This window comes from Geotrypetes seraphini, chromosome 10 (genome assembly GCF_902459505.1).
Source record: "Geotrypetes seraphini chromosome 10, aGeoSer1.1, whole genome shotgun sequence".
Lineage (NCBI taxonomy): Eukaryota > Metazoa > Chordata > Amphibia > Gymnophiona > Dermophiidae > Geotrypetes > Geotrypetes seraphini.
Window position 1 is genome coordinate 96,022,649 of NC_047093.1, and position 26,333 is coordinate 96,048,981.

At 43.0% G+C, this 26,333-nt stretch overlaps 1 protein-coding gene across 2 annotated transcripts in view; it reads right to left on the bottom strand.

Moving 5' to 3' along the window:
* LOC117367590 (amiloride-sensitive sodium channel subunit alpha-like) overlaps positions 1–26,333 on the bottom strand; it is a 267,236-nt gene that overhangs the window by 69,242 nt on the left and 171,661 nt on the right. For both annotated transcript variants that reach the window (XM_033960281.1, XM_033960282.1), the window contains exons 2-3: positions 20,050–20,264; positions 15,351–15,481 (exon numbers count right to left, since the gene is read on the bottom strand). In XM_033960281.1, coding sequence (XP_033816172.1) covers positions 15,351–15,481; positions 20,050–20,264 — 346 coding nt within the window. The remainder of the gene's footprint in view (positions 1–15,350; positions 15,482–20,049; positions 20,265–26,333) is intronic.

The following is a 26,333-nucleotide window of genomic DNA, read 5'->3' on the forward strand; positions in this document are numbered from 1 at the left end:
CAACCTGTTCTGGTCAAAATTCCTCAAAAAATTCTCCTCTGCACCTAAGCATGCAGATCCTGAATCCAACTGGCATAACTGGACCGCCCTCTCCGAATCCACCTTCCTCTCCCTCGCTCCCCTTTCAACTAAATCTATCTCCTATCCTCGCAAAGCCCCCTGGTACCTCCCTTATCACAGAAAACTGAAGCAAAAATGTCACGCCCTGGAGCGCAAATGGAAAAAATCTAACTCCCCCATAGATAGATAAGCCTGGAGAGCCAACATTAAGCTCTACAATTCAGCACTAAAAAAAAGCAAGGATGAACTTCTACGGCGAGAAAATCTCCAGATCCAATAACCAGAGTAGCACACTTTTCAAAATCTGGCACTTTCTAACCTCCAAAATGGACTCCACTTCTCTTCCCTCCTCTCCCTCAGCTGAAGTCCTTGCAAAATTCTTCAATGAAAAGGTCACTTCCCTGCGATGCTCCTTCCCACCCACAGTCTCCTACAACTCCTTGGTGCTCACGGACCCCAACCCCACTCCAATAGCCACTTCAATGGCCTCTATCGCTATCCCAGCCGATAGACTCTGGTCTACCTTTGAGCACGTATCCGAATCCCTCATCCTTAAAATCTGTCTCAAACTGAAATCTTGCAATTGTTCTTTAGACCCATTTCCCTCTTACCTCTATGAGGAAATACCCTCTCAGGCCATCTCTTCCATCACCAAACTCTTAAACTCCGCCCTACATTCGGGCCTATTCTCCCCAGAAATGGGCCATATCGTCTTATCCCCTCTATTGAAAAACCCGACCTCGACCCCTCTTTACCAGCCAGCTATCACCCAATAGCAAATATCCCTCTCCTAACTAAGATGCTTGAGTCCATCATATCGACCCAACTTTCATCCTACCTTGAGAAATTCTCCATTCTCCTACCTTACCAATATGGCTTTCGCCCCAATTTCAGTACCGAATCCCTACTGACCTCCCTAATCTCCAAGATTCAACAACTTCACTCCCACAAGAAGTTTGCCGTCCTCCTGCAATTCGATCTTTCTGCCACTTTCGACGTCGTTCACCACGATATTCTAATCCACCAACTCTGAGATTGGCATCACCTCTACAGTCCTCGAATGGTTCTCAAAATTCCTCCGTTCCCGATCCTACATTGTCAATATGAATGGCACCTCTTCCTCTCCCTGGATACCAACCTGCGGAGTCCCGCAAGGCTCTCCTCTATCTCCTATCCTCTTCAACATCTATATGTCTTCTCTAAAACTCCTTAGTTTATCCCCCCTTGAAACAATTTATACCTAAGCTGATGACATCCTTGTCCTTCTTGAGACCGACTCAAACCTCACCAATCTCTCAGAGAACATTTCCGCTTGTGTCTCGAACCTCCAATCTTGGGCCCACACCGTCCAAATGAATCCAAGACAAAACTTCTTTGGCTCGGCCCAAACTTAGCTCAGCTTCCCACCTCAATCCCACTGTCCTCTGGCTCCACACTGCAGCTCGAATTCTCCAGCAAGGTCCAGAGTGTCATTATCGATTCTACACTGTCCTTCAATGACCACCTCAACTCCCTGGTAAAAAAATGTTATTTCAGCCTCCACATGCTGAGGAAAGTAAGATCTTGTTTCCACCAAAATCATTTTGCCATTCTTGTCCAATCCATCATTCTATCCAGACTGGACTATTGCAATTCTATCTTCATAAGCCTAACAAAGAAAAACCTTCACAGACTCCAACGGATTCAAAATGCCGCAGCCAAGCTTATCTTTGCAAAAAGTAAATATGATCATGTATCACCGCTCCTTCTTAAGCTTCACTGGCTTCCGATAATTCCCAGAGTCCATTTCAAATGCATTTGCCTAACTTTCAAGATCATCCATGGCATCCTCCCCCCATTAATTCCGCTTTCTTGGAACTCATCAAATCCTAATACCACCAGACCCACCCAAAAACTGAAGCTATCCTTCCCCTCACTAAAAGGCATTTCCCTCCCAGGAACACTAGGAACCTCCCTCCACTTCAGACTCACCGAGCTCTGGAACAACCTTACCTCCCCCCTTCACAACCTGAGTGCTCTCCAACCCTTCCGTAAACATCTGAAAACCTGGTTATTCTCAAAAATCTAACACTTCCCTCCTCTTTGACATCCTAGCCCGCTAACGTCCTTCTTTCCTCTGATCCTCTTCTAACCCTCTCCTTGTAGTTCCTTTCTCTTTACAATTCCTGTAAACCGTGCCGAGCTCCACAACCCTGGAGATGATGCGGTATATAAACCTAAGGTTTAGTTTAGTTTAGGAATTCCAAAGGGGAAGAGAACCATTGCAACAATGTTTAACTTCAAGAAAGGGAATTATGATGCCATAAGACTAATGGTTAAGAGAAAACTCAGGAACAGCTCAAGGAAAACACGGACGGTGGAGCAAGCCTGGACCTTATTCAAGGACACGGTAAACGAAGCGCAAAACCTGTATATACCCAGATTTAGAAAAGGGTGCAAAAGTAATCAAGCAAAAAACCCAGCATGGATAACCAAGGAAGTAAAGAAGGTGATAGGAGACAAAAAAAAAATCATTCAGGAAGTGGAAAAAGGATAAAACCGAGGAAAATTGGAAAGAGCACAGGAAGCATCAAAAAGAATGTCACCGCGTAGTCAGAGCAGCGAAAAAAGAGTATGAGGAGAGAATTGCCAAGGAGGCAAGGAATTTCAAACCATTCTTTCAATATGTGAAAGGAAAACAGCCAGTGAGGGAGGAGGTGGGGCCCCTGGATGAGGGAGACAGGAAGGGAGTGGTTAAGGAGGAAAAGGAGGTGGCAAACAGATTAAACACGTTCTTCTCATCGGTCTTCACAAAAGAGAACATATCCAATGTACCAGAACCGGAAAAAATCTTCAAGGGGGATCAAGAGGATAAATTATCGTCAATGGAGAAAAAGCCTCGAAGACATACTCAAACAGATAGATAGATTAAAAACTGACAAATCTCCGGGCTCAGACAGAATCCACCCGAGAGTACTGAAAGAGCTCAGAGACGAAATAGCGGAGTTACTACAACAGATTTGCAACCTATCCTTGAAAACAGGGGTAATCCCGGAGGACTGGAGGATAGCGAATGTTACACCTATCTTCAAAAAAGGATCCAGAGGCAACCCGGGGAACTACAGACCGGTAAGCTTAACCTCAGTTCCAGGGAAGATGGCCAAAGCACTAATCAAGGACAGTATCAATGAGCACATAAAAAGAAATAATCCGATGAGGACCAGCCAGCATGGTTTCTGTAAAGGAAGATCATGCCAAAAGAACCTACTGCACTTCTTTGAGGGGATAAACGAACAATTGGATAAAGGTGATCCCATGGACATCGTATATTTGGACTTCCAAAAAGCCTTCGACAAGGTACCCCACGAGCGCCTACTAAGGAAACTATGGAACCATGGGGTGGAAGGGGACGTGCACAGATGGATCAGAAATTGGCTGGCAGACAGGAAGCAGAGGGTAGGAGTAAAGGGACACTACTCTGACTGGAAAGGGGTCATGAGTGGCGTCCCGCAGGGGTCAGTGCTGGGACCGCTGCTTTTCAATATATTTATTAATGACCTGGAATCAGGAACAAAGTGTGAAGTTATAAAATTCACGGACGACACAAAACTCTCCAGTAGGGTTAAAACTATTGAAGAATGTAAAGAACTACAAAGAGACCTGAACAAACATGGGCAAACATATGGCAGATGAGCTTCAATGTAGAGAAATATAAAGTCTTGCACATAGGGAAAGGAAACCCAATGTACACGATGGGGGGGACGGCATTGGGGGAAGGCAACCTGGAAAAGGACTTGGGGGTTTTGGTGGATAAAACAATGAAGCCGGCGGCACAATGTGCAGCAGCCTCGAAAAAGGCGAACAGGATGTTGGGCATTATCAAAAAAGGAATCACTACCAGAACCAAGGAAGTTATCCTGCCACTGTATTGCGCCCACACCTGGAATACTGCGTTCAATACTGGTCGCCGTACCTTAAGAAGGATATGGCGATACTAGAGAGGGTCCAGAGAAGAGCAACAAGAATGATTAAGGGCCTGGAAAACCTTCCATATGCTGAGAGGCTGGAGAAGCTGGGGCTCTTCTCCCTGGAAAAGTGGAGACTTAGAGGGGATATGATAGAAACTTACAAGATCATGAAGGGTATAGAGAAGGTAGAGAGGGACAGATTCTTCAGACTGGCGGGGGAAACAAAAACAAGAGGGCACTCAAAAAAATTAAAGGGAGACAGATTCAGAACAAATGCTAGGAAATTCTTCTTCACTCAGAGGGTGGTGGATACCTGGAATGCACCAGGTGATAGAGCAAAGTACGATTGTGGGTTTCAAAACGGGACTGGACGAGTTCCTAAAGGCAAAGGGGATTGAAGGGTATAATTAGAGGGATACCATACAGGACAAAATGTTTTAAGTAAGAGATAACTTACAGGTCATTGACCTGGGGGGGGGGGGGGGCTGCCGCGAGAGTGGACTGCTGGGCGCGATGGACCTATGGTCTGACTCGGCAGAGGCGATGCTTATGTTCTTATGTTATGTTCTTATATGTATTTAATAAAACCATATAACAATACATACATACATGTAATTAATAAGCATATCCTATTTTAATATCCCTCTCCCTCCCACTCACCCCTCACCCCTGGATGTGCAAATCAAACCTTGGAAACTTGGAGTATAGAAAACTTCCTTGATTGAGTGCCCGGGGAGGGGGGGATACATAAGGGATGAGATATTTGTCTAGAAAGGATGGGAAATGAGTGAGTTTGATTTTGAAGGCAAGAAGTATTTTGTATTTTATAGGTACAGATGCTGCTCTAGAATACTATCTTAGTACACAGATTTTGGTCACTTTATTTTTCATAGCCTTTACATAATCGTCCCACTACACATGCAGTGCTGCTGAAAATGCACCTAATTTACACATGAAAGTGGAGAGAGGAGTGTGTGGCGCAATGGTTGAAGCTAAAGCCTCAGCACCCTGGGGTTGTGGGTTCAAACCCCACACTGCTCCTTGTGACCCTGGGCAAGTCACTTAATCCTCCATAGCCCCAGGTATGTTAGATAGATTGTGAGCCCACCAGGACAGATAGGGAAAATGCTTGAGTACCTGATTGTAAAACTGTTTAGATAACCTTGATAGGCAATATATATATATATATATATAAAAAATCCTAATAATAATAATCCTAATAAGTAACCATGGAAAAGGTAATGAATGTGTGGAACAGCCTCCCAGTGGAGATGGTGGAGACGAAATGTGTATCTGAATTCAAGAAAGCTTGGGATAAGTACATTGGATCTCTAAAGAAGAGGAAGGGATAGTAGATGGCATAGATAGGCAGATTAGATAGACTATATGATCTTTATCTTCATTCATTTTTCTACGCTTCTATGTACTGTATACTTTGGCCATATCAGAGGATGTCATTGGACATCATATTTGAAAAATTTGGGGGCCATTGATTGAATATTCGAATGATTAGACACTTTTTTTTTTATAGAAGAATAATATGATATGGGATTGGGAGGGTATAATGTATGAGATTCAAATAAAATGTTGATATGTGTGGAAGGGAAGGGGGGAGGGGGGATAATATAAGATTTAATATTATATGAAGTATACAAGTGAATTGTATGAATATTGAATGATTATTGTATACTTGTTATGAGATATGAAAATGAATAAAGAATTGGGGAAAAAAAAAAGAAAACTGATTCAACAGTATCTTCAAGTTAAGCATTTTTTCAAAAAATATAGGATGCAGTGGTGTACCAAGGGCAGGGTGGGGGACGACCGCCCTGGGTGCACGCCTTAGGGGGGGTGCACAGCCAGCTGGGTCCAGAACCTCCTGGGACCTGCACCTCAGCGCAGCTGCTGGTCCACCCCAGCGGCCAAGATAAAGGCTAAGAAGCCGGCGGGAGCGGCAAAAGCACTCTTTAAGGAATGCCCTCCCGATCTGGCTCTAATTCACCCCCTTCGTGACGCCACCGGACAGCGTTCAGAGCCATTGGTCACCAGTGGGGCTGATGGCAAGGGACTGACATGGCTAACCTTGCCTGGGCGCTGTGACTCCAGGCGCCAGAAGGCTGATCGCTTTTGTTCTCTTCGCAGCCCTGTGTTCTTGGCCAGGTGAGCCCCATGCAGTGCATGGTTAGAAGACAGCTTTCTGAATCAACAGCTCCCCCCTGATAAGTAGTTAGAGAAGAAATCCCTCTGTGAATTGCACCAGACGTAAATATACTATCTGTCAAATAATTCAATTTGCATCAAGTGCCCCAGTAAACTGTTTAGTTTCCAATTAACTCCAACTTGGCTTTTGATTAAATAAATTGTGTGTTAGAATGGTGTTCTAAGCTTCAGCACACAGTGGTCTAACAAACTACAAACATGCTGTAAAAACTTACTCCAGATTCACTCAATTAACAGCATGCAAATGACAGGCACTAAAAAACATGCACTATCAGTAAAAACAGCCATGGTAATCTGCAGTGGGTTGCTGCATTGTGAGTAATACCATGTTTTCTCCAAAATAAGCCCTAGCATCATTTTCGTGCTAGGTCTTAATATAAGCCCTACCCCAAAAATAAGCCCTAGTCCTGGGATTTGTCAGCAACTCTTCAACCCGGCCACCTCCCCCCCGCCCCCCGCGCAGCCAAACCCCTGCTGACCATCCTTCCCTCCCCGCCGACTATGAACAAACCCTACCTTCATCCAAAGCAGCGTTGGGCTGGCAGCACTCTAAACAGGTTGCTTGGCCTTGTCCGTTGGGGATTTCACTCTGCCGCATTATTGATGATGTCATCAGTAACACGGCATAGTGAAATCCCTGAAGGACAAGGCCAAGCAGCCTGTTTAGAATGCTGCCAGCCCTGGGCTCGTTCATGGACGGGGAGGGAAGGATGGAGGGTCAGCAGGGGTTCGGTTGCGCTGTGGGAGCGGTGGGGGCCGTGCTCAAGCGTTCTGCTGCACAAGGGATGGGAGGGAGGGAAGGTTGGATAGAAGCTGGGCAAGGGTTCTGCTGCATAAGGGATGGGTGGGAGGGAGGGAAGGATAGAAGCTGGGCAAGGATTATGCTGCACGAGGGATGGGAGGGAGGGAAGGATAGAAGCTGGGCAAGGCTGCACGGGCGATGGGAGGGAGGGAAGGATAGAAGCTGGGCAAACTTCTGTTGCATAGGGGGATGGTAGGGAGGGAGGGGTGGAAAGATGCTGCACATGGGGGAGAGAAAAAGGAAACAGGAAGAATTGGGGTAAAGGAGAGGGAAGGAAAGATGATCATGTGCATAACCTGAAAATAAAACCTAGTGCCTTTTTTGGGCCCCAAATGAATATAAGACACTGTCTTATTTTTGGGGAAACACGGTATATATTTTCTTTCCTATCAGTCAGTGCATGAGCAATGATTGGCTCACGCACTGACAGGAAGGGAATCATTAAAAAAATAAAAGGCTGGCCAGACTCCCAACCCCAGCTCCCTATTCTTTACCCCCACCAGCAAAACTTCTCAGCTCTCCAGATCCCTCCCAGTGGCTATCAGATTCAGGGCACTACCAGGACACACTGAGTGAGGGCACCCAGCACAAAACCCTTCAACTAGTAGCCTCTAATACAGGTGGACCCACTGGGTTAACAATACTTACCTGATTCGAGGAGAGATCGAGCATCCTTCTTGTCCTGCTACCATCTTGAACAGTGTCATGCCTAACCTTTCATGGTTTCTGAGGTTTTGGTTTTTTTTTTGTAATTCTTTATTCATTTTTATAACTTACATCAAGTGCATCAAAAGGTATCAATCATTTTAACTTAAATATATCACTTGAAATTCTACAATTCTTCATATTAAATAGAATTATCCCTTTTCCTCCCATCTTTTCAACATCTCATAACGCTTATACCATATAATAAAATCCCCCCTCCCCCCACCCCATTCTTACATTTGAACAAATCAGGGAAAATAATACTTATTCATTGCAATAATTTGTTAATGGCCCCCACACATCTTGAAAGTTATTAAAATTTCCTTTCTGAATAGCTAATGTTCTTTCCATTTTATAAATATGACACACTTGAATTCCACCAAAAACTGTAGCTTAATCTATTCCAATTTTTCCAATTGCATGTTATTTGTTGTATAGTAACTCCTGTTAAAATAAGTAAGAGTTTATTATTTTTGGAAGATATTTGGCTCTTAGCCCTCATAGACATGCCAAATAATACTGTATCATACGATAATGCCACATAATTTTCTAACAAACTATTAATTAGGCCCCAAATTGATTTCCAGAAAGCCATAATAAATGGACAATAGAACAATAAATGATCTAAAGTCCCTGCTTCAAGATAACAATGCCGACTTAGAGCAATCTAATTTTTATAAACGAACAGGGGTCCAGAATGCTCTATGTAACAGGAAAAACCATGTTTGTCTCATAGATGCAGACATTGTGCATCTCAACCTCCAAGACCAAATTCGTGGCTATTGAGACGCAGTAATTTGATGTTTAATCTCAATGCTCCAAATGTCTCTAAGACCAGTCTTTGGTTTTTTATTCATAAATCCAGATATTAATTTGTACCACTGAGTGGCCTGGTGTCCCAGGGAATACACCTGAAAGCATAAGAACTCTAAACATAAGAACATAAGCAATGCCTCTGTTGGGTCAGACCTGAGGGCCATCGTGCCCAGCAGTTCGCTCACCCGGCGGCCCAACAGGTCCAGGACCTGTGCAGTAATCCTATATCTATACCCCTCTATCCCCTTTTCCAGCAGGAAATTGTCCAATCCTTTCTTGAACCCCAGTACTGTACTCTGCCTTATTACGCTCTCTGGAAGCGCATTCCAGGTGTCCACCACACGTTGGGTAAAGAAGAACTTCCTAGCATTCGTTTTGAATCTGTCCCCTTTCAACTTTTCTGAATGCCCTCTTGTTCTTTTATTATTCAAAAGTTTGAAGAATCTGTCCCTCTCTACTCTTTCTATGCCCTTCATGATCGTGTAAGTCTTTATCATATCACCTCTAAGTCTCCTCTTCTCCAGGGAAAAGAGACCCAGTTTCTCCAATCTCTCAGTGTATGAAAGGTTTTCCATCCCCTTTATCAGACACGTCACTCTCATCTGAACCCTCTCGAGTAACACCATGTCCTTCTTAAGGTACGATGACCAATATTGGACGCAGTACTCCAGATGCGGACGCACCATCGCCCGATACAATGGCAAGATAACTTCTTTTGTTCTGGTTGTAATACCCTTCTTGATTATGCCTAGCATTCTGTTTGCCTTCTTAGTGGCCGCTGCGCACTGTGCCGTCGGCTTCATTGTCATATCCACCATTACCCCCAAGTCCCTTTCTTGGGTACTCTCATTTAATAACATCCCTCCCATCATATAGTTGTACCTCGGGTTTCTGTTTCCCACATGTAATACTTTACATTTCTCAACATTGAACTTCATCTGCCATCTCGTCGCCCATTCCCCTAGTTTGTTCAAGTCCCTTTGCAATTCTTCGCAGTCCTCTTTAGTCCAAGCTCCACTAAATAGTTTGGTGTCGTCTGCAAATTTTATTCTTTCGCATTTCATCCCTGTTTCTAGATCATTTATGAATATATTAAATAGCAGCGGCCCAAGCACCGAGCCTTGCAGGACCCTACTCGTGACCCTCCTCCAGTCCGAGTAGTGACCCTTCACCAGTGGCGTACCAAGGGGGGGGCGGGGGGGGCGGTCCGCCCCGGGTACCAAGCCCTGAGGGGGTGCTCCCGGTCCGGTCCAGTTACCCCCCCCTGCGCCGGGTGTCGCGTCTGGAAACAGCCTGCAGCAAGATCGCGATGCCAGAGATCTTTGCCTGCTTCGACTGTTTCCTCCGCCACGGTCCTGCCCCTCCTCTGATGTCAGAGGAGGGGCGGGACCGCGGCGGAGGAAACAGCCGAAGCAGGCAAAGATCTCTGGCATCGCGCGATCTTGTTGCAGGCTGTTTCCCCAGGGCAGTAGCGTACCAAGGGGGGCGAGGGGGAGGTCCATCCCGGGTGCCGCCTTAGGGGGGGGTGCACAGCTGGCCCGGTCCCTATCGCGCTCCTACCCTCCCAGCGAAAGCAGCATCGGCGCCATTATCGAAAAAGGTAATGGCGCCAGGCCTTGGAGCACCAAGGCAGACCGCTTCTCCCCTCTCCCAGCCGAAACCCCGCTGACCATCCTATCTCTCTCCCCCCCCAAGTGAACCTTTCTGACCCTCCCAGCAAAAGCAGCAAACCTCCCTCCAGTAGCGTCGGCTTTATCCTCCCTCTGCCGCATCACTGATGACGTCATCAGTAACGCGGCAGAGGGAGGAGAAAGCCGCGAAGGAGGTTTGCTGCTCTCGCTGGGAAGGTCGGAAAGGTTCACGGGGGGGGGGGGGAGATAGGAGGGTCAGCGGGGGTTCGGCTGGGAGGGGGGAGAAGCGGACTGCCTCGGTGCTCCATTACCTTCTTCGGGCAGCAGCAGCGTTTACAATTCGCTGCTGTTGCCGGCTTCAGGCCTTGTTCTCTGCCGGGTCCTGCCTACTTCCAGTTTTCATGAAGACAGGACCCGACAGAGAGGAAGGCCTGAAGCGGGCAACATCAGTGAATTTTGAATGCTGCTGCTGCCCGATGAAGTTCAGGACATCAGGACATCGGGGAAGGAGCAGGGAGAAATCGGCTGCTGGCTTGGGGGTGAGGGTAGGGAAAGAATCGTGGAAGTGGAGAAATCGGCACGATGGCTTTGTGCAGGCTAGGGGGAGAGAGAAAGAAAGGAAAAAATAAAGAGGGGGGGCCAGGGGGAGAGAGAAAGAAAGAGGGGGACCAAGGGGAGAGAAAGAAAGGCAGAAATAAAGAGGGGGACCAAGGGGAGAGAAAGAAAGGCAGAAATAAAGAGGGGGTCAAGGGGGAGAGAAAGAAAGGCAGAAAGAAAGAGGAGGGCCAGGGGGAGAGAGAAAGAAAGGCAGAAAGAAAGAGGGGGACCAAGGGGAGAGAAAGAAAGGCAGAAATAAAGAGGGGGGTCAAGGGGGAGAGAAAGAAAGGCAGAAAGAAAGAGGGGGGCCAGGAGGAGAGAGAAAGAAAGGCAGAAATAAAGAGGGGAGCCAGGGGGAGAGAGAAAGAAGAAGGATCAGAAGAAGGACCAGAGACTCATGAAATCACCAGACAAAAAAGTAGGAAAAATGATTTTATTTTCAACTTAGTGATCAAAATGTGTCCGTTTTGAAAATTTATATCTGCTGTCTATATTTTGCACTATGGCCCCCTTTTACTAAACCGCAATAGAGTTTTTTAGCGCAGGGAGCCTATGAGCGTCGAGAGCAGCGTGGGGCATTCAGCGCAGCTCCCTACGCTAAAAACCGCTATCGCAGTTTAGTAAAAAGGGAGGGGGAATATTTGTCTATTTTTGTATAGTTGTTACTGAGGTGACATTGCATAAAGTCATCTGCCTTGACCTCTTTGAAAACCCGCAGAATATAAATGATAATTAACATTTTCTCTGCGTACAGCGTGCTTTGTGTTTTTAAAATTTTATTGTTGGTAGATCATTTTGACTTGGCCACAAAGGTAAGGGGGAGGGAGGGAGGGGAACTGCTGAAAGACATCTAATAATCCTTGCAGGCTTGACTGCAGGGAATTATTTTTGTAAAATCATGTTTTGTTATGTGACTGGCATTATCTAGACTTTAATTTCTATGAATGAATAGAATGAAAATGATATAAAATTACTTGCTTGTTTTTATGTGCGTGCGCTGAAGGAAAGTGGAGAGAGAGTGGGCTGAGGATGCTGAAGGGAAATGGGGAAGAGAGTGGGGAGAAGACGCTGATTTATAAATTGACAATTGTACAGAATATTGTTTCTTTTTATACTTTAATATAAACAATTCAAGGCTTGTGTGGATGGAATCAGGTGGTTTGCGGGGATGGGGACCGAGCTTACGGGGATTAGTCCAATAAAATTGTATTTTTTTATATCTCATTATTTGTTTTATTTTTATTTGTTAATTTATAAAGTGGTGATTGTTATGTATCAGTTTTTTCAAATTTTCATCTACTGTCTTTATATTTTGCACTGTATTAGAGGACATGTGTTACTGTTTTTTGTGGTGTTGCATTGTATCCAGGGTCTGGTTTCTTGGCGGATCAGTTTAACTTTTGTCTACATATTTCTATTTTTAGTTTGTGATTATTCCATTTTGGGCGAGGGTGTATCTCTGTTCTGTGTGTATGAAAAAGACATAGTTTTCAGTTGGCATTGACTACAGGACCAATTGACTGTGCGGGATCTGGCTTGTTTAGTTTTACAATGTATGTGTTGGTGTTCTAGTGCTCACTGCAGTGTTTAAGATGCAGCCTTTTCCTAGGTACACTCTTGTGGTGCGATATGTAGATTGGTACTAAAAATCATATTTTTCATATAGATGGGGGGGGTGTCAAAAAATGATGGGCCCTGGGTGCCACATACCCTAAGTACGCCACTGCCTGCAACTACTCCATATGTACTTCTAATGTCATGACAATTTAGACATAATTTATGTTTTGTTATGTTCGGAATAATGGTTACATATATGAGGTTCAATAAAAGAAAATTTTCACTGCCTGTTTCTATTCTGACCATTTATTCCATTTCATGGTTATTGCAAAAAAAAAAAAAAAAATTTTTTTTACATGGGGGGGGGGGGGGGGTGTCAAAAAATGATGGGCCCCGGGTGCCACATACCCTAGGTACGCCACTGCCCTTCACTTTTACCCTCTGTTTCTTACTCGCCAACCAGTTTCTGATCCATCTATGTACTTCTCCTTCTACCCCATGGTTCTTCAGTTTCCAGAGTAGGTGTTCATGGGGCACCTTGTCAAAGGCTTTTTGGAAATCTAGATATATGATGTCTATGGAGTCTCCTTTGTCCATCCGTTTGTTAATTCCTTCGAAGAAGTGCAATAAGTTCATTAGGCACGATCTCCCCTTGCAGAAACCATGTTGGCTGGTTATCAGAAGTTCGTTTCTTTCAAAATGTTCATCGATATTTTCTTTTATCAGTGCTTCCACCATTTTCCCCAGAACCGGTTTGTAGTTTCCCGGCTCATCTCTTGATCCCTTTTTAAAGATGGGCGTAAAGTTGGCTATCTTCCAGTCCTCCGGGATCATGCCTGTTTTCAGGGATAGATTGCAAATTTGCTGCAGTAGTTCCGCTATCTCCTCCTTTAATTCCTTCAGAACCCTTGGATGGATTCCGTCTGGACCCGGGGATTTGTCAGTTTTTAGTTTTTCTATCTGCCTGCGTACATCTTCAAGGCTCACTTCCATGGATGTTAATTTTTCTGCTTGATTTCCATTGAAGAATTGCTCAGGTTCCGATATGTTGGATATATCTTAGTTTGTGAATACAGACGAAAAGAACATGTTAATTCTTTCTGCCACTTCTTTCTCCTCCTTCACCACTCTCTTCCTGTCTCCGTTGTCCAGCGGTCCCACCTCCTCCCTAGCCGGTTGCTTCCCTTTAACATATCTAAAGAACGGTTTGAAATTTCGTGCTTCCCTGGCTAGCCTCTCTTCATACTCTCTTTTGGCTTTTCGAACCACTCGGTGACATTCTTTTTGATACTTCCTGTGCTCTTTCCAGTTCCCCTCAGTTTTGTCCTTTTTCCATTTTCTGAATGAATTTTTCTTATTGCCTATCGCTTCCTTCGCTATTTTAGTTATCCACGCCGGGTCTTTTGTTCGGCATGGTTTCTGAAGGGGAGATCGTGCCTAATGAACTTATTGCACCCCTTTCTGAATCTGGGGATATACAGATTTTGCGCCTCGCTCACCGTGTTCTTGAGAAAAGACCAGGCATGTTCTACCATTTGCCATTTTTTGGAAGTGTTCCTAAGTTTCTTCCTTACCATTTCTCTCATTGCTTCGTAGTTTCCTTTCCTGAAGTTGAAAGTTGTCGCTATGGTTCTCTTTCCTTTCGGTATTCCTACCTCAACCTTGAACTTGATCATGTTATTGATTATTAAGATTTTTCCACTCAGGGAACCCCATGGCCTGCTTCAGTTGCATCCATCTAAAACTTTGTGATTTATTAAGGCCATATTTATGTTGCAACTGTGAAAACTCAAGCAGTTTACCATTGGAAATAACGTCTTCTAATACATGTATTCCTGCAATCATCCAATGCTTCCAGATGACCTTAAATCCGCCAATTTGAATCTTGGAGTTCAGCCATATAGTTTGATTTGTTGATTTGTGAATTTGAATAAGTGTTATATTACTCACATATCTTAATGTTTTCCAAGTTTCTACTAATATTTTAATGTCTTTATATAATCTAGGCATTTTGATACTGAGAACATGGCACAATCGCAGAGGAAACATGAGTCGCCATTCCAACCAAAACGAATCTGGGATATTGTCAGTGGGCTCTGGGAGGATCCAATACATACCCTGGTACATAATATAGACTTGATGATACCTATAAAAGTTTGTGTTAAAAAGTCAGATTTTATTTAACAAAAATGGACTGATGATTCATTCAAGAACAAGTGGCTCTGAGTTATAGAGCATGGTTCTAGCTCTCTTCTAATGGTCATTAAATTTTTTTTTTAATGAACTTTTTGATTTGTTTTATGACGTGAATATATTGAATGAGGGATTATTTATGATTCACAGGCAGTGATGCACTAGGGGCGGGGGGGGGGGTAAAAAAATTATGGGCCCCAGGTGTCACATACCCTAGGTACGCCACTGATAGGATGTAATTATTTTTATTTGACAAAATTGGTTAAACGCTTTCTGTCAGAAATAATTCAGAGAGCTGGCCTAGTGGCTCAGGTGGAGGGACCTCAGTTCAGTTCTCAGTTTAGGCCTTCTGTTTCCCATGGCCAGAGCTGAGGATGCTAATGAGGCAATATTCACAGCCCCTGAGGTAGGCAGGAATAAGCCATATTTATAGTGCAGTGGTGATGTCCAGTAGGTGAAATCTACACCCATGACTGCAGAATTCCAGAAGTATATCTAGTGCATGATGTCCCAACCAAGTACTGTCACTGTTAGCTAGTGTTATTAATATATGCTAGTGTATTAGTGCACAGTAATATTATTAACATGTTATTTTATTGCAGGTGATTTTGCAGTTATCACACATTCATTTTGGCAATAAATATGTGCTAAATATAAGTCAACAGGTATAAATGTGTGACTCTACTTTCCATGGATGAGTCAAGGTACCAGAAAGTTCTGCATGGAAGAACTGATTACTGTCCACTGGAAATTTGACTGAGACCCAATTCATTATAAACACTTTAGAGAGACTCACATTTGCTTAAGATCAAATATTTTTACCATACATAAATCCTGCTTTGGTGATGTTAAGCGCCTCAGTGTTGATTAAGTTCCCTTCCCCATCTGTGGTCTTCTGGGAGTTGAAGGTGTAGCAGTTTCCAAATTTATAATTAATGAATCTAGTAAACAAGCTAAAAAAGAGAACAGAACTGAAACATAATCTAGGAAAATCTTGTGACAATAAGATATAGTTAATTTAATCTAAGAACAGGAGGAAGGCACATTCTTTTCTTCACCAATATGAGTGTACAGTCTGTTCTCGTTATTCGCAAAAGTATGGTTTGTGAAAATGTTCGTGAACCATAAATTCACAAATAACGAAATGTGGAATCTAAAGGAAAATAGAGGTTAGGTTCTAGCATTTCATGTTATGCCTCAAAACTGCGGAAAATGAAGATTCTATGGGAAATTAGGGTTAGGTTCCTGCATGAAATACCTGTAATTCATTCTCTGGATACTTGGAGGCCATATCTAGAAGCAAAGCCTGACCATGAGGTACAGTGAAAGCAAAAAAGATTTTTTTTTAAAAAAAAGTGCCTGTTCGCGAATACGTGAACACATCAGCATGAATGAGGAATTCGGTTGCAATTGATGCAACTGTCATGAACGCATGAATAACGAGAATGGACTATACTTCTATCATCATGGGCAGCACCTTTCCATAGAGGCATGGATATATTATTTAAATAAAATGAACTCTTATATGAAAATGCAAGGTCTCAGCCATTGTTTAACTCCTGTGCAATACAAACAATTAGGATGCAATGGGTCAAACAGATGGGGACCACTTGGGGAACAATGATAGTCTGCTTTGGATCTATGTGAACAGAATTGTTAAAACATTTAAAACAAGACCATCTTAAAATGATGTTACAAAAACATTGTCAAATACACTCATTACAAAGATACTCCTGTGAAAAAATGCTATAGAACTGTTTATGTCTCATCTGTGGCTTATGTTCAGACTCCTAACTTTGGAGATATCAGAGGTTACTTTACCTTTACAAAAGATCTTGCAGACTGCCAGGCAACACTGTACATTAAAAGAAACTTAGTAGTGTATGTGGAGGTGAGAGGGAGCTGCTATTCATACCCAAAACATTGTTCACTTGCAAGGAAGGAGACCTGAAACACTGTCTTTTCTTTTGTCTCTTATTGGGGTCTGAAAATGTGACTAATAATGACCCTAGACAAGACTATACTTCACTACCTCTCATTTCTTACTTCCAGTCTTCCTTTTGTTCTCCAACCTATTCTTCTCTTTTACCTCTTTTTATCCTCTTCACTCATCTCTTCCTCTTCTCTTATTTTGCTCTCTTTCTTGTCTTCTATAGGTGTCAAAGATTTCTAGCAGTGGGGAAAGAGAGGCTATGCTGAGGGAGAACAGCGGGATTCAGATTATGGGATCTTGAAGGACTGATACTTTAACTCTACCTGCTCTTGAACTGAAGAACCAATATGCAGCCCTGGAAGTTGAGGAGATGGGAGAATCCAAGGGAGAGCTCAAAATCCCCAAAGTTGCTGGATCTGTGACCACTAGGAGATGTAAGGTAGTGGTGGTTGATGAGTCCCTTCTGAGAGGTACAGAGGCATGCTATTTTCCTGATGCCAAAATCCAAGATGTTATGGAGAGCATGTCGAGACTTATCAAGCCTAATGACTATTATGGGATGCTGCTCATCCATGTTCGCACTAATGATATTGCTAGGTACCCCTCGGAATGTATCAAAAATGACTTTGTGACTCTGGGAGAGAAGGTGAAGCAGTCAGGTGCACAAGTGGTATTCTTGTCGATTCTCCTTGTCGAGGGTAAAGGCCTGGGCAGAGAAGCTTGCATATTGGAGATGAATGTGTGGCTGTGTGGATGGTGTTGTGGAGAATGTTTCAGCTTCCTAGGCCATGGGATGATTTTCCAAGGACTGCTAATAGCTATGAGAAAAGGGAAGAAATGTCTTCAGCAACAGACTGGCTAACCTAGTGAAGAGGGCTTTAAATTAGAATCATTGGACCAGGGTAATCAAAGCCCCCAGGTAAACATAAGCCTTCAAGTAAGTGAATCATTAAATATCTCTACACAAATGGGAAAAGGGGGAAATGTCTAGAAAGCAGTATATACTAAAGCTTGAAGTATGGGAAGCAAGGAAAAGGAAAAGCAAGTATGGGAAGCAAGGAAAAGAAGGCACTTTGGTTCTCAAATGCAGCAGCTGAAAAGGTGAGAGATAAAAAGTTAGTCTTCATAAATTACAAGACATTGCAGAAAGAGGAAGACAGACAAAAATATGTGGAAAAGCTATGGGGTCCTTTTATCAAGCTGCGGTAGGGGTTTAACGCGCGTAATACCGCACGTTAAACCACCTGCCGCGCTAGCCACTAACGCTTGCATTGAGCAGGCATTAAGTTTTTTAGCCAGCCACGTGATGAAATGTCCGACGTGTTAACCCCGCTAGCGCGGCTTGATAAAAGGACCCCTATGAGAAGCGGGAAATGCTCTCAGAAAAGCAAAGATGCAAATGGAAGAAAAGATAGTCGCTATGGTAAAATTGGGGGACAAAACATTTTTCTATTTTGTGATTAGAATATATCAGATTTGAAATATGTATCCTGCTAGAGCTGGTGTTAGACATAACTGGGGACTGCAAAGCCCAGACAGTGCTTCTTTAGCTTCCAGCTGGCTTAGGGCTCTCTCTGACCAGGGGGCAGTTGCCCCAGTTGCTATTCCTGTCATGTGTGACTGCGGTATTCTGTTAGCATGATTTTTCTGTGTAGCATTCTGTAATAATTTGGCTTATTAACCCCATCTTTTATGAATGCATAGCGTGAGTTTACTGCTTCAGCGCTCATAGGAATTCTATGAGTGTCAGAGCAGTTACCGCCACTGCCGATGCTAAAACCCACACTATGCATTCGTAAAAGAGGGGGTAAGTTCTCAATAGTGGAGGAGTATTTGTTGATCCTTGCTCTGTATTATTTATGTTTATAAAATGACAATTGACAGAATATTGTTTCTTTTATACTTTAATAAAATAAGTTCAATATAAGATCATAACTATTCGAGGCTTATGCAGATGGGATCAGATGGTTTGCAGGGACAGGAACTGCACTTGCGGAAACGGGGACCGAGCATCATCAAATCCGTTTGCTGGTATAATCATTATTCCTGTCTATATTGGATTACTGTAATGTTACATTTTTAGACTGTCCCAGAACAATATTTTAAAAACTACAAACTCTGTAAAATATAGCTATTAGACTAATTTTCAGATTGAAGAAGAGTGATAGGATCACATCTTATCTACTGAAGCTTCACTAGTTACCAGTTGAAGCTAGGATCTATTATAAATTTTATTGTACTGTATATTGTTTAAAACTCCTCGCAATGGGGCACTCCAGATTATATACCACAACTTTTTAAATTCTTCACTGAGACAGCTTTTAATTTATTGCAAAACCATCCTTTTTCTTTTCCTGAAAGGGTCCAGAGAAGAGAAGAACGACTAAAATGGTTAAGGGGTTGGAGGAGTTGCCATACAGTGAGAGATTAGAGAAGCTGGGCCTATTCTCCCTTGAAAAGAGGAGACTGAGAGGGGACATGATCAAAACATTTAAGATAATGAAAGGAATAGACTTAGTAGATAGAGACAGGTTGTTCACCCTCTCCAAGGTAGAGAGAACGAGAGGGCACTCTCTAAAGCTAAAAGGGGATAGATTCCGTACAAACGTAAGGAAGTTCTTTTTCACCCAGAGAGTGGTGGAAAACTGGAATGCTCTTCCGGAGGCTGTTATAGGGGAAAACACCCTCCAGGGATACAAGATAAAGTTAGACAAGTTCCTGCTGAACCAGAATGCACACAGGTAAGGCTAGTCTCAGTTAGGGCACTGGTCTTTGACCTAAGGGCTGCCGCGTGAGTGGACTGCTGGGCATGATGGATCACTGGTCTGACCCAGCAGCGGCAATTCTTATGTTCTTAACCTGGGATTATCAAATGGCTAAACTATGGGAAACTTTGCCTATTCTGATTATTTAGCAAATTAACTTTATGAGTTTAAAAAAAATCTGAAGACCTAACTTTTTGAGAAATTTGTACTTAAGAGGTTGTAATTGTAGGATAACCAATTCACAATTTTTGTATTAACTCGTTTGTTTTATATACACTGCTGTGAACTTCCTTGCGGTATTGGCAGTATATAAATAAAGATGGTATTGTATTGTATTATATTTTTATTGGCTCTAGAATTCCTCTTTCTTCTCCCTGTTACCCTTTTGAGTTTTCTCTTCCCTTTTTCTCCTTTGATAAATATTGTAATCATACCAGGCCTTTCAACCCTTTTGTATTTTATTGGTCACGTTGTATTTTTTGATTTTGGACTTGTTTTTATTATTCTATAATACCACTTCCCCTCCCTTGATTTTATTGCAAACCGCATAAAGTTCTGTTTGTATTTTGCAGTATATCAAATAAATTGAACTTGAATTTGGTAGGTGCATGGAATAGTCTCCCAGTGGAGACAAAGACTGGGTCTGAGTTCAAGAAAGCATGGAACAAGCACATAGGATCTCTTAGGAAGAGGAGGAGATAGTGGAAGCTGTGGATGGGCAGAATAGATGGACCATTTGGCCTTTATCTGCATTCATGTTTCTATGTTTCTCCTTATTTTCTCCATCTTTCACACCCCAAGCCCCTGCTCCTCCACTTCTCACCTTGTATTACATTCTTGACCATGAAAGTTGCAGAAGATCAGCATGTCTTCTAAGTCATGACCCATCTCAATCTTCTGCTCATCTGAAAGCTGGTTGAATTCAGAGGCAAATTTCTTGAAGGCTCCTGCATACTGGATGTACTCCTCGGGAAAGTCAGCTGAAGAGTTCCAGATATGAGAACGGTTACGCCTATGAGCCATCTCCAGGCCAGAATCCTGAAATAAGAAGAAGATTCCATGATAATTAACTGAATGCAGCATCTTAACATATGCATGGAAAAAACACAATTTGAAGTGTCTGTATACAAATGCCAGAAGCCTGAAGAATAAGATGGTAGAGTTAGAAGAGGTAGGTATAACAAGCATTTCAGAGACCTGGTGGAAGGGGGACAATCAGTGGGACACTAAGGGGCTCATAATTAAAACTTAAACACGTTTTAAAAAGTCAGCATTTGGATGCCGATAATCAAACCGACTTTCTGGAAATGCCACATGACTTTTTATGCCTCTAAATGCTGCTGTGTGCCCAGAACTGAAAGGGGCATATTTGGAGTGGTTAGGGCAGTATGTGGGTGGAGGCCAACCTAGACTTAGTCATCCTGCTGGGATAATTGAATGTTTTACTAGACATTCTGGACGAAACATAAACGTTGTGAGTTAGACAATGTAAAAACAGATATAAGTGCCCAAAAGGTATCCAAAGTGACCAGATAATCGCTGCAGAGACAAAGTATAGACCCACACACACTCCCCCAGTGTTCACTGAATCCCTCACACCCCCACAAAGATCAGCATAAAAAAGTACATACTTGTCTCCAGAACATCAGCACCTGGTATAGGACAGCCTAGTAGAGCTGCACACAGGTGTCTTAAATAGCCTAGGAGGTAGGCTAGTGAACTATAGAGAGCAGGACTCAGGCCCTCAAGCCACTAACAACCACATTTATGGTGGAACATATGCACCCTCCAAAACCCTACTCTACCACTATATAGGTGCTACCTACAGCCATAAAGGCTATTGGGGTTATAGGCAGGTGGGTATAGTAGGTCTTGGGGGTGTTTTGGGGGGCTCACCATAACCTATAAGGGAGGTCTGGTGCGATGTTTATATGGCACCCTTTTTGTGAAGGTCACAGTAGTGCCCTGTAAGTTGCCCCTCTGCTGTGTTGCCGGAAGCTGAAAAAGTCTTCAAAGGAGATCAAACAGAAAAATTAACATCCACGGAGGTAAGCCTTGAGGACGTACATATAAGCAGATAGATTAAAAACCGACAAATCTCCGGGCCCAGACGGAATCCACCCTAGGGTATTGAAAGAACTAAAGGAGGAAATAGTGGAACTACTACAGCAGGTTTGCAATCTATCCCTGAAAACAGGCGTGATCCCGGAGGATTAGAAGATAGTAAATGTTACACCCATCTTTAAAAAAGGATCAAGAAGTGACCCGGGGAACTACAGACTGGTAAGTTTGACTTCTGTTCCGGGGAAGATGGCGGAAGCACTAATAAAAGACAGCATCGATGAGCATCTAGAAAGGAATAAACTGATGAAAACAAGCCAACATGGCTTCTGCAAGGGAAGATCGTGCCTAACAAACTTATTGCACTTCTTCGAAGGAATTAACAAACGAATGGACAAAGGGGACCCCATAGACATTGTATACTTAGATTTCCAAAAAACCTTTGACAAGATACCCCATGAACGCCTACTACGGAAACTGAGGAACCACGGGGTGGAAGGACACGTACATGGATGGATCAAAAATTGTTTGGCGAGTAGGAAGCAAAGGGTAGGAGTTAAGGGCCACTATTCTGACTGGAGGAGGGTCACGAGTGGTGTTCCGCAGGGGTCGGTACTCGGACCGCTGCTGTTCAATGTATTTATAAATGATCTAGAAACAGGGACGAAGTGCGAAGTAATAAAATTTGCAGATGACACCAAACTATTTAGTGGAGTTGGGACTAAAGAGGACTGTGAGGATTTACAAAGGGACCTGAACAAACTAGAAGAGTGGGCGAAGAGATGGCAGATGAAGTTTAATGTAGAGAAATGTAAAGTCTTGCATGTAGGAAACAGAAATCCGAAGTACAGTTATACAATGGGAGGGCTGGTAATGGGTGAAAGTACCCTAGAAAAGGACTTGGGGGTAATGGTGGACTAGACAAAGAAGCCGTCGGCACAATACGCAGCGGCCTCTAAGAAGGCGAATAGAATGCTAGGTATTATCAAGAAAGGTATTACAACCAGAACGAAAGAAGTTATTCTGCCGTTGTATTGGGCGATGGTGCGCCCGCATCTAGAGTACTGCGTCCAATATTGGTCGCCGTACCTTAAGAAGGATATGGCGATACTCGAGAGGATTCAGAAAAGAGCGACACGATTGATAAAAGGTATGGAAAACCTTTCATATGCTGAAAGATTAGAGAAACTGGGGCTCTTTTCCCTGGAAAAGCGGAGGCTTAGAGGGGACATGATAGAGACTTACAAGATCATGAAGGGCATAGAGAAAGTGGAGAGGGACAGATTTTTCAAACTTTCGAAAACTACAAGAACAAGAGGACATTTGGAAAAATTGAGAGGGGACAGATTCAGAACCAATGCTAGAAAGTTCTTCTTCACCCAAAGGGTGGTGGACATCTGGAATGCGCTTCCAGAGGGTGTGATAGGACACAGTACGGTATTGGGGATCAAGAGGGGATTTCCTGAAGGAAAAGGGGATAAAAGGGTATAGATAGAGGATTACTATACAGGTCCTGGACCTGATGGGCCGCCGCGTGAGTGGGCTGCTGGGCATGATGGACCTCTGGTCTGACCCAGCAGAGGCACTGCTTATGTTCTTATGTCCATGTCTGGGTGGCCAGTCCATTACAAGATTGTCCCCTCCCATGTCCAAATGGTCTTGATCTGAGTGTTTGGGACTTGGACGAAATTTTGGTTGAAAATGTGGTATAAAAACAGATGTCCTAGCAGGCTGGAAGAACAATAGCCTAGATGTTCAGATAGATGATTAAAAAAAAAATAAAATATATATATATATATATATATATTATAGATGTATTTTTAAAAAATGGGCATTTTCCCACTGCTGACTTTAGGCATCTAGCACCATACACCCAAATCAGACTTATAGATATATTTTGATTATGTCCCTCCACGTTATTAGGGTTCAAATTATATTACAATGATAGAGCAGATCAAATGGGGGGGGGGGGTGCGTTATAAGTTAAAAGAGAGAATTGAGTCAAACAGAATAAATATTATCCATGAAAGATAGCAGCATGGAATCAGTGGTGTAGTAAGTTGGGCAAGGGTGCGGACCACCCTGGGCGCTGTCTTTGCAGGGGGCACCAGCTCCTCTCCTCTTCTCCATCCCCTGTACCTCTGTAAATGTTCGCTGATGCGAGCAACATCTTCCACTTCCTGCTCATGCTGACCTCAACTCCCTTCTGCCATCACTTCCTAGTCATGGGACCAGGATGTCAGGTCAGAAGGGAGCTGAAGCCAGCGTAAGCAGCAGGTGGAAGAGGCTGCTCATGCCGGTGAACAGTTCAAGAGGTACTCGGGGGCAGGGGCACTCAAGTGATGGAGAAGAGTTCGGGAGCACTCAAGTGGCAGGGAAGAATGGGGGAAGGGGGGCGCTTGGTTTGGCGATGCCAGGTGCTGCTGCCCCAGGTGTCAACTTCCCTCGCTACGCCGCTGTGTGGAATCTTTATGGATAGAAATTTTGTGTGTGAAGACAAGGAGTATACTTGTGGGGTTGTATTACCATCCACCTTAGCCAAAACGAACAAACAGATAAAGAAATATTAGCAGAAATTAGGAAATCTGGCAAATTGGGTAACAGTATAATAGTGGGCGATTTCAATTACCCCAATATTAACTGGATAAATGCTATATCAGGGAGTGCTAGGGAGGTGAAACAACATTAGAATGTTTCAAAGGCAAATTTAAAACATTTTTATTCAAGGATGCCTTTTAATCTATAACATTGTTTTACTTCCCTCAAATTTCTGCTTACAGACAGGTTCCACCCCTAATCGTTCAATCCCTTAATGGCTTCCTATCCTATTTCTTACCCCTTATGCCTCTTGTTACTTTATGTTAGTTTGCCATATTGTCTGTCACCCAAATTTACAGCTTTAAATATGTACACTGCTCAGAAATCTGATGAGCGGTATATCAAATTTTAAATAAAACTTGAAAAGTTGAAGACCATAAGAATAGCCTTACTGGGTCAGCTCAATGGTCCATTAAGCCCAGTAGCCCATCCTCAGGGTGACCAATCCAGGTCCCTAGTACCCAGCAAAAACCCAAGGAGTAGCAACATTTCATGCTACTGATCCAGGGCAAGCAGTGGCTCCCCCATGTCTCTCTCAATAACAGACTATGGACTTTTCCTCCAGGAAATTGTCCAAACCTTTCTTAAAACCAACTACGCTATTCGCTCTTACCACAACCTGTTCCAGAGCTTAACTATTCTCTGAGTGAGAAAATATTTCCTCCTATTGGTTTTAAAAGTATTTCCCTGTAACTTCATTGAGTGTCCCCTAGCGTTTTTAGCGCACGCTACAATGCCACACGCGCTAACCCCGCGCTACACAGAAAATACTAATGCCAGCTCTATGGAGGCATTAGCGTCTAGTGCGTGCGACATTGTAGCGTGCACTAAGCGCGTTCTAAAACCGCTAACACACCTTCGTAAACGGAGCCCCTAGTCTTTGTAATTTTTGATGGAGTGAAAAATCGATCCACTTGTACCTGTTCTACTCCACTCAGGATTTTGTAGACTTCAATCACAGCTCCCCTCAGCCGTCTCTTTTCCAAACTGATGAGCCCCCAACCTTTTTTGTCTTTCCTCATATGAGAGGAGTTCCATCCCCTTTATCATCTTGGTCACTCTTTTTTTGAACCTTATCTAGTGTCACTATATAATAATAATAATAATAATTTATTTCTTATATACCGCTATACCGTGAAGTTTGAAGCGGTTTACAATAAAGATACATTTGACAGAAGACCAGATTTGAATGCAATATTCCAGGTGAGGTCGTACCTTGGAGCGATACAGAGGCATTATAACATTCTTAGTCTTGTTAACCATATCATTTTTAATAATTCTTAACATCTTGTTTGCTTTTTTAGCCACCACCACACATTGGGCGCACATTGGAAGGTTTCATTGTATTGTCTACAATGACACCCAGATGTTTTTCTTGGACGTTAACTCCCAAGGTGGACCCTAGCATCTGGTCTGCCTGCAATTTTTCAGAATCTGCATGCGTTTTAACAACTTTGAACAGTTTAGTGTCATCTGCAAATTTTAATCACCTCACTCATCGTTCCAATTTCAATATCATTTATAAATAAGTTAAATAGCACCAGTCCCAGCACAGATCCTTGTGGCACTCCACTGTTTACTCTCCTCCATTGAGAAAAATTACCATTTAACCCTACCCTCTGTTTTCTATCCGATAGCCAATTCCTAATCCACAACTGAACTTTGCCACCTATCCCATGACTCTATAATTTTCTCAGGAGCCTCTCATGAGGAACTTTGTCAAAAGCTTTCTGAAAATTTAGATATACTACATCAACTGGCTCACCTTTATCTACATGTTTATTCACACCAGTTACCCTCCAGTCTTCAGGTACTACAGATGACTTTTGCGACAGGTTACAGATCACTAACAGCAGGTCAGCAATTTCATGTTTGAATTATTTTAATACCCTCGGATGTATACCATCGGGTCCAGGTGATTTAACACTTTTTGGTTGATTTGGTTTGGTACATCTTCCAGATTCCCAGAGATTTCTTTAAGTTCCTCTGTATCATCACCCTTGAAAACCATTTTCAGGTTGTTTTTTTTTTTGGTAGATCTTTTATATCTTCTGTAAAAACCGAAGGAAACAATTTATTCAGTCTCTCCGCTATGGCCTTATCCTCCATGAGTGTCCCTTTTGTTCTTTGATCATCCAGCGGTCCCAGAGATTCCCTCACAGGTTTTCTGCTTCTGATGTACCTTAAAAAATTGTTATGAGTTTTTGCCTCTTTGGCAAGTTTCTCTTCATATATTTTCTTAGCTTTCTTTATCACTGTTTTGCATCTCACTTGCCAGTGCTTATGTCTATTCTTCATTAGGATCCTTTTCATGGCTGTAATAGCCTCTTTCACTTCACCTTTTAATCAAGCTGGCTCTCGTTTTCTCTTCTTTCTACCTTTTTTAATATGTGGAATACATCTGGTCTGGGCTTCCACAATTGTATTTTTAAATAATATCCATGCCTA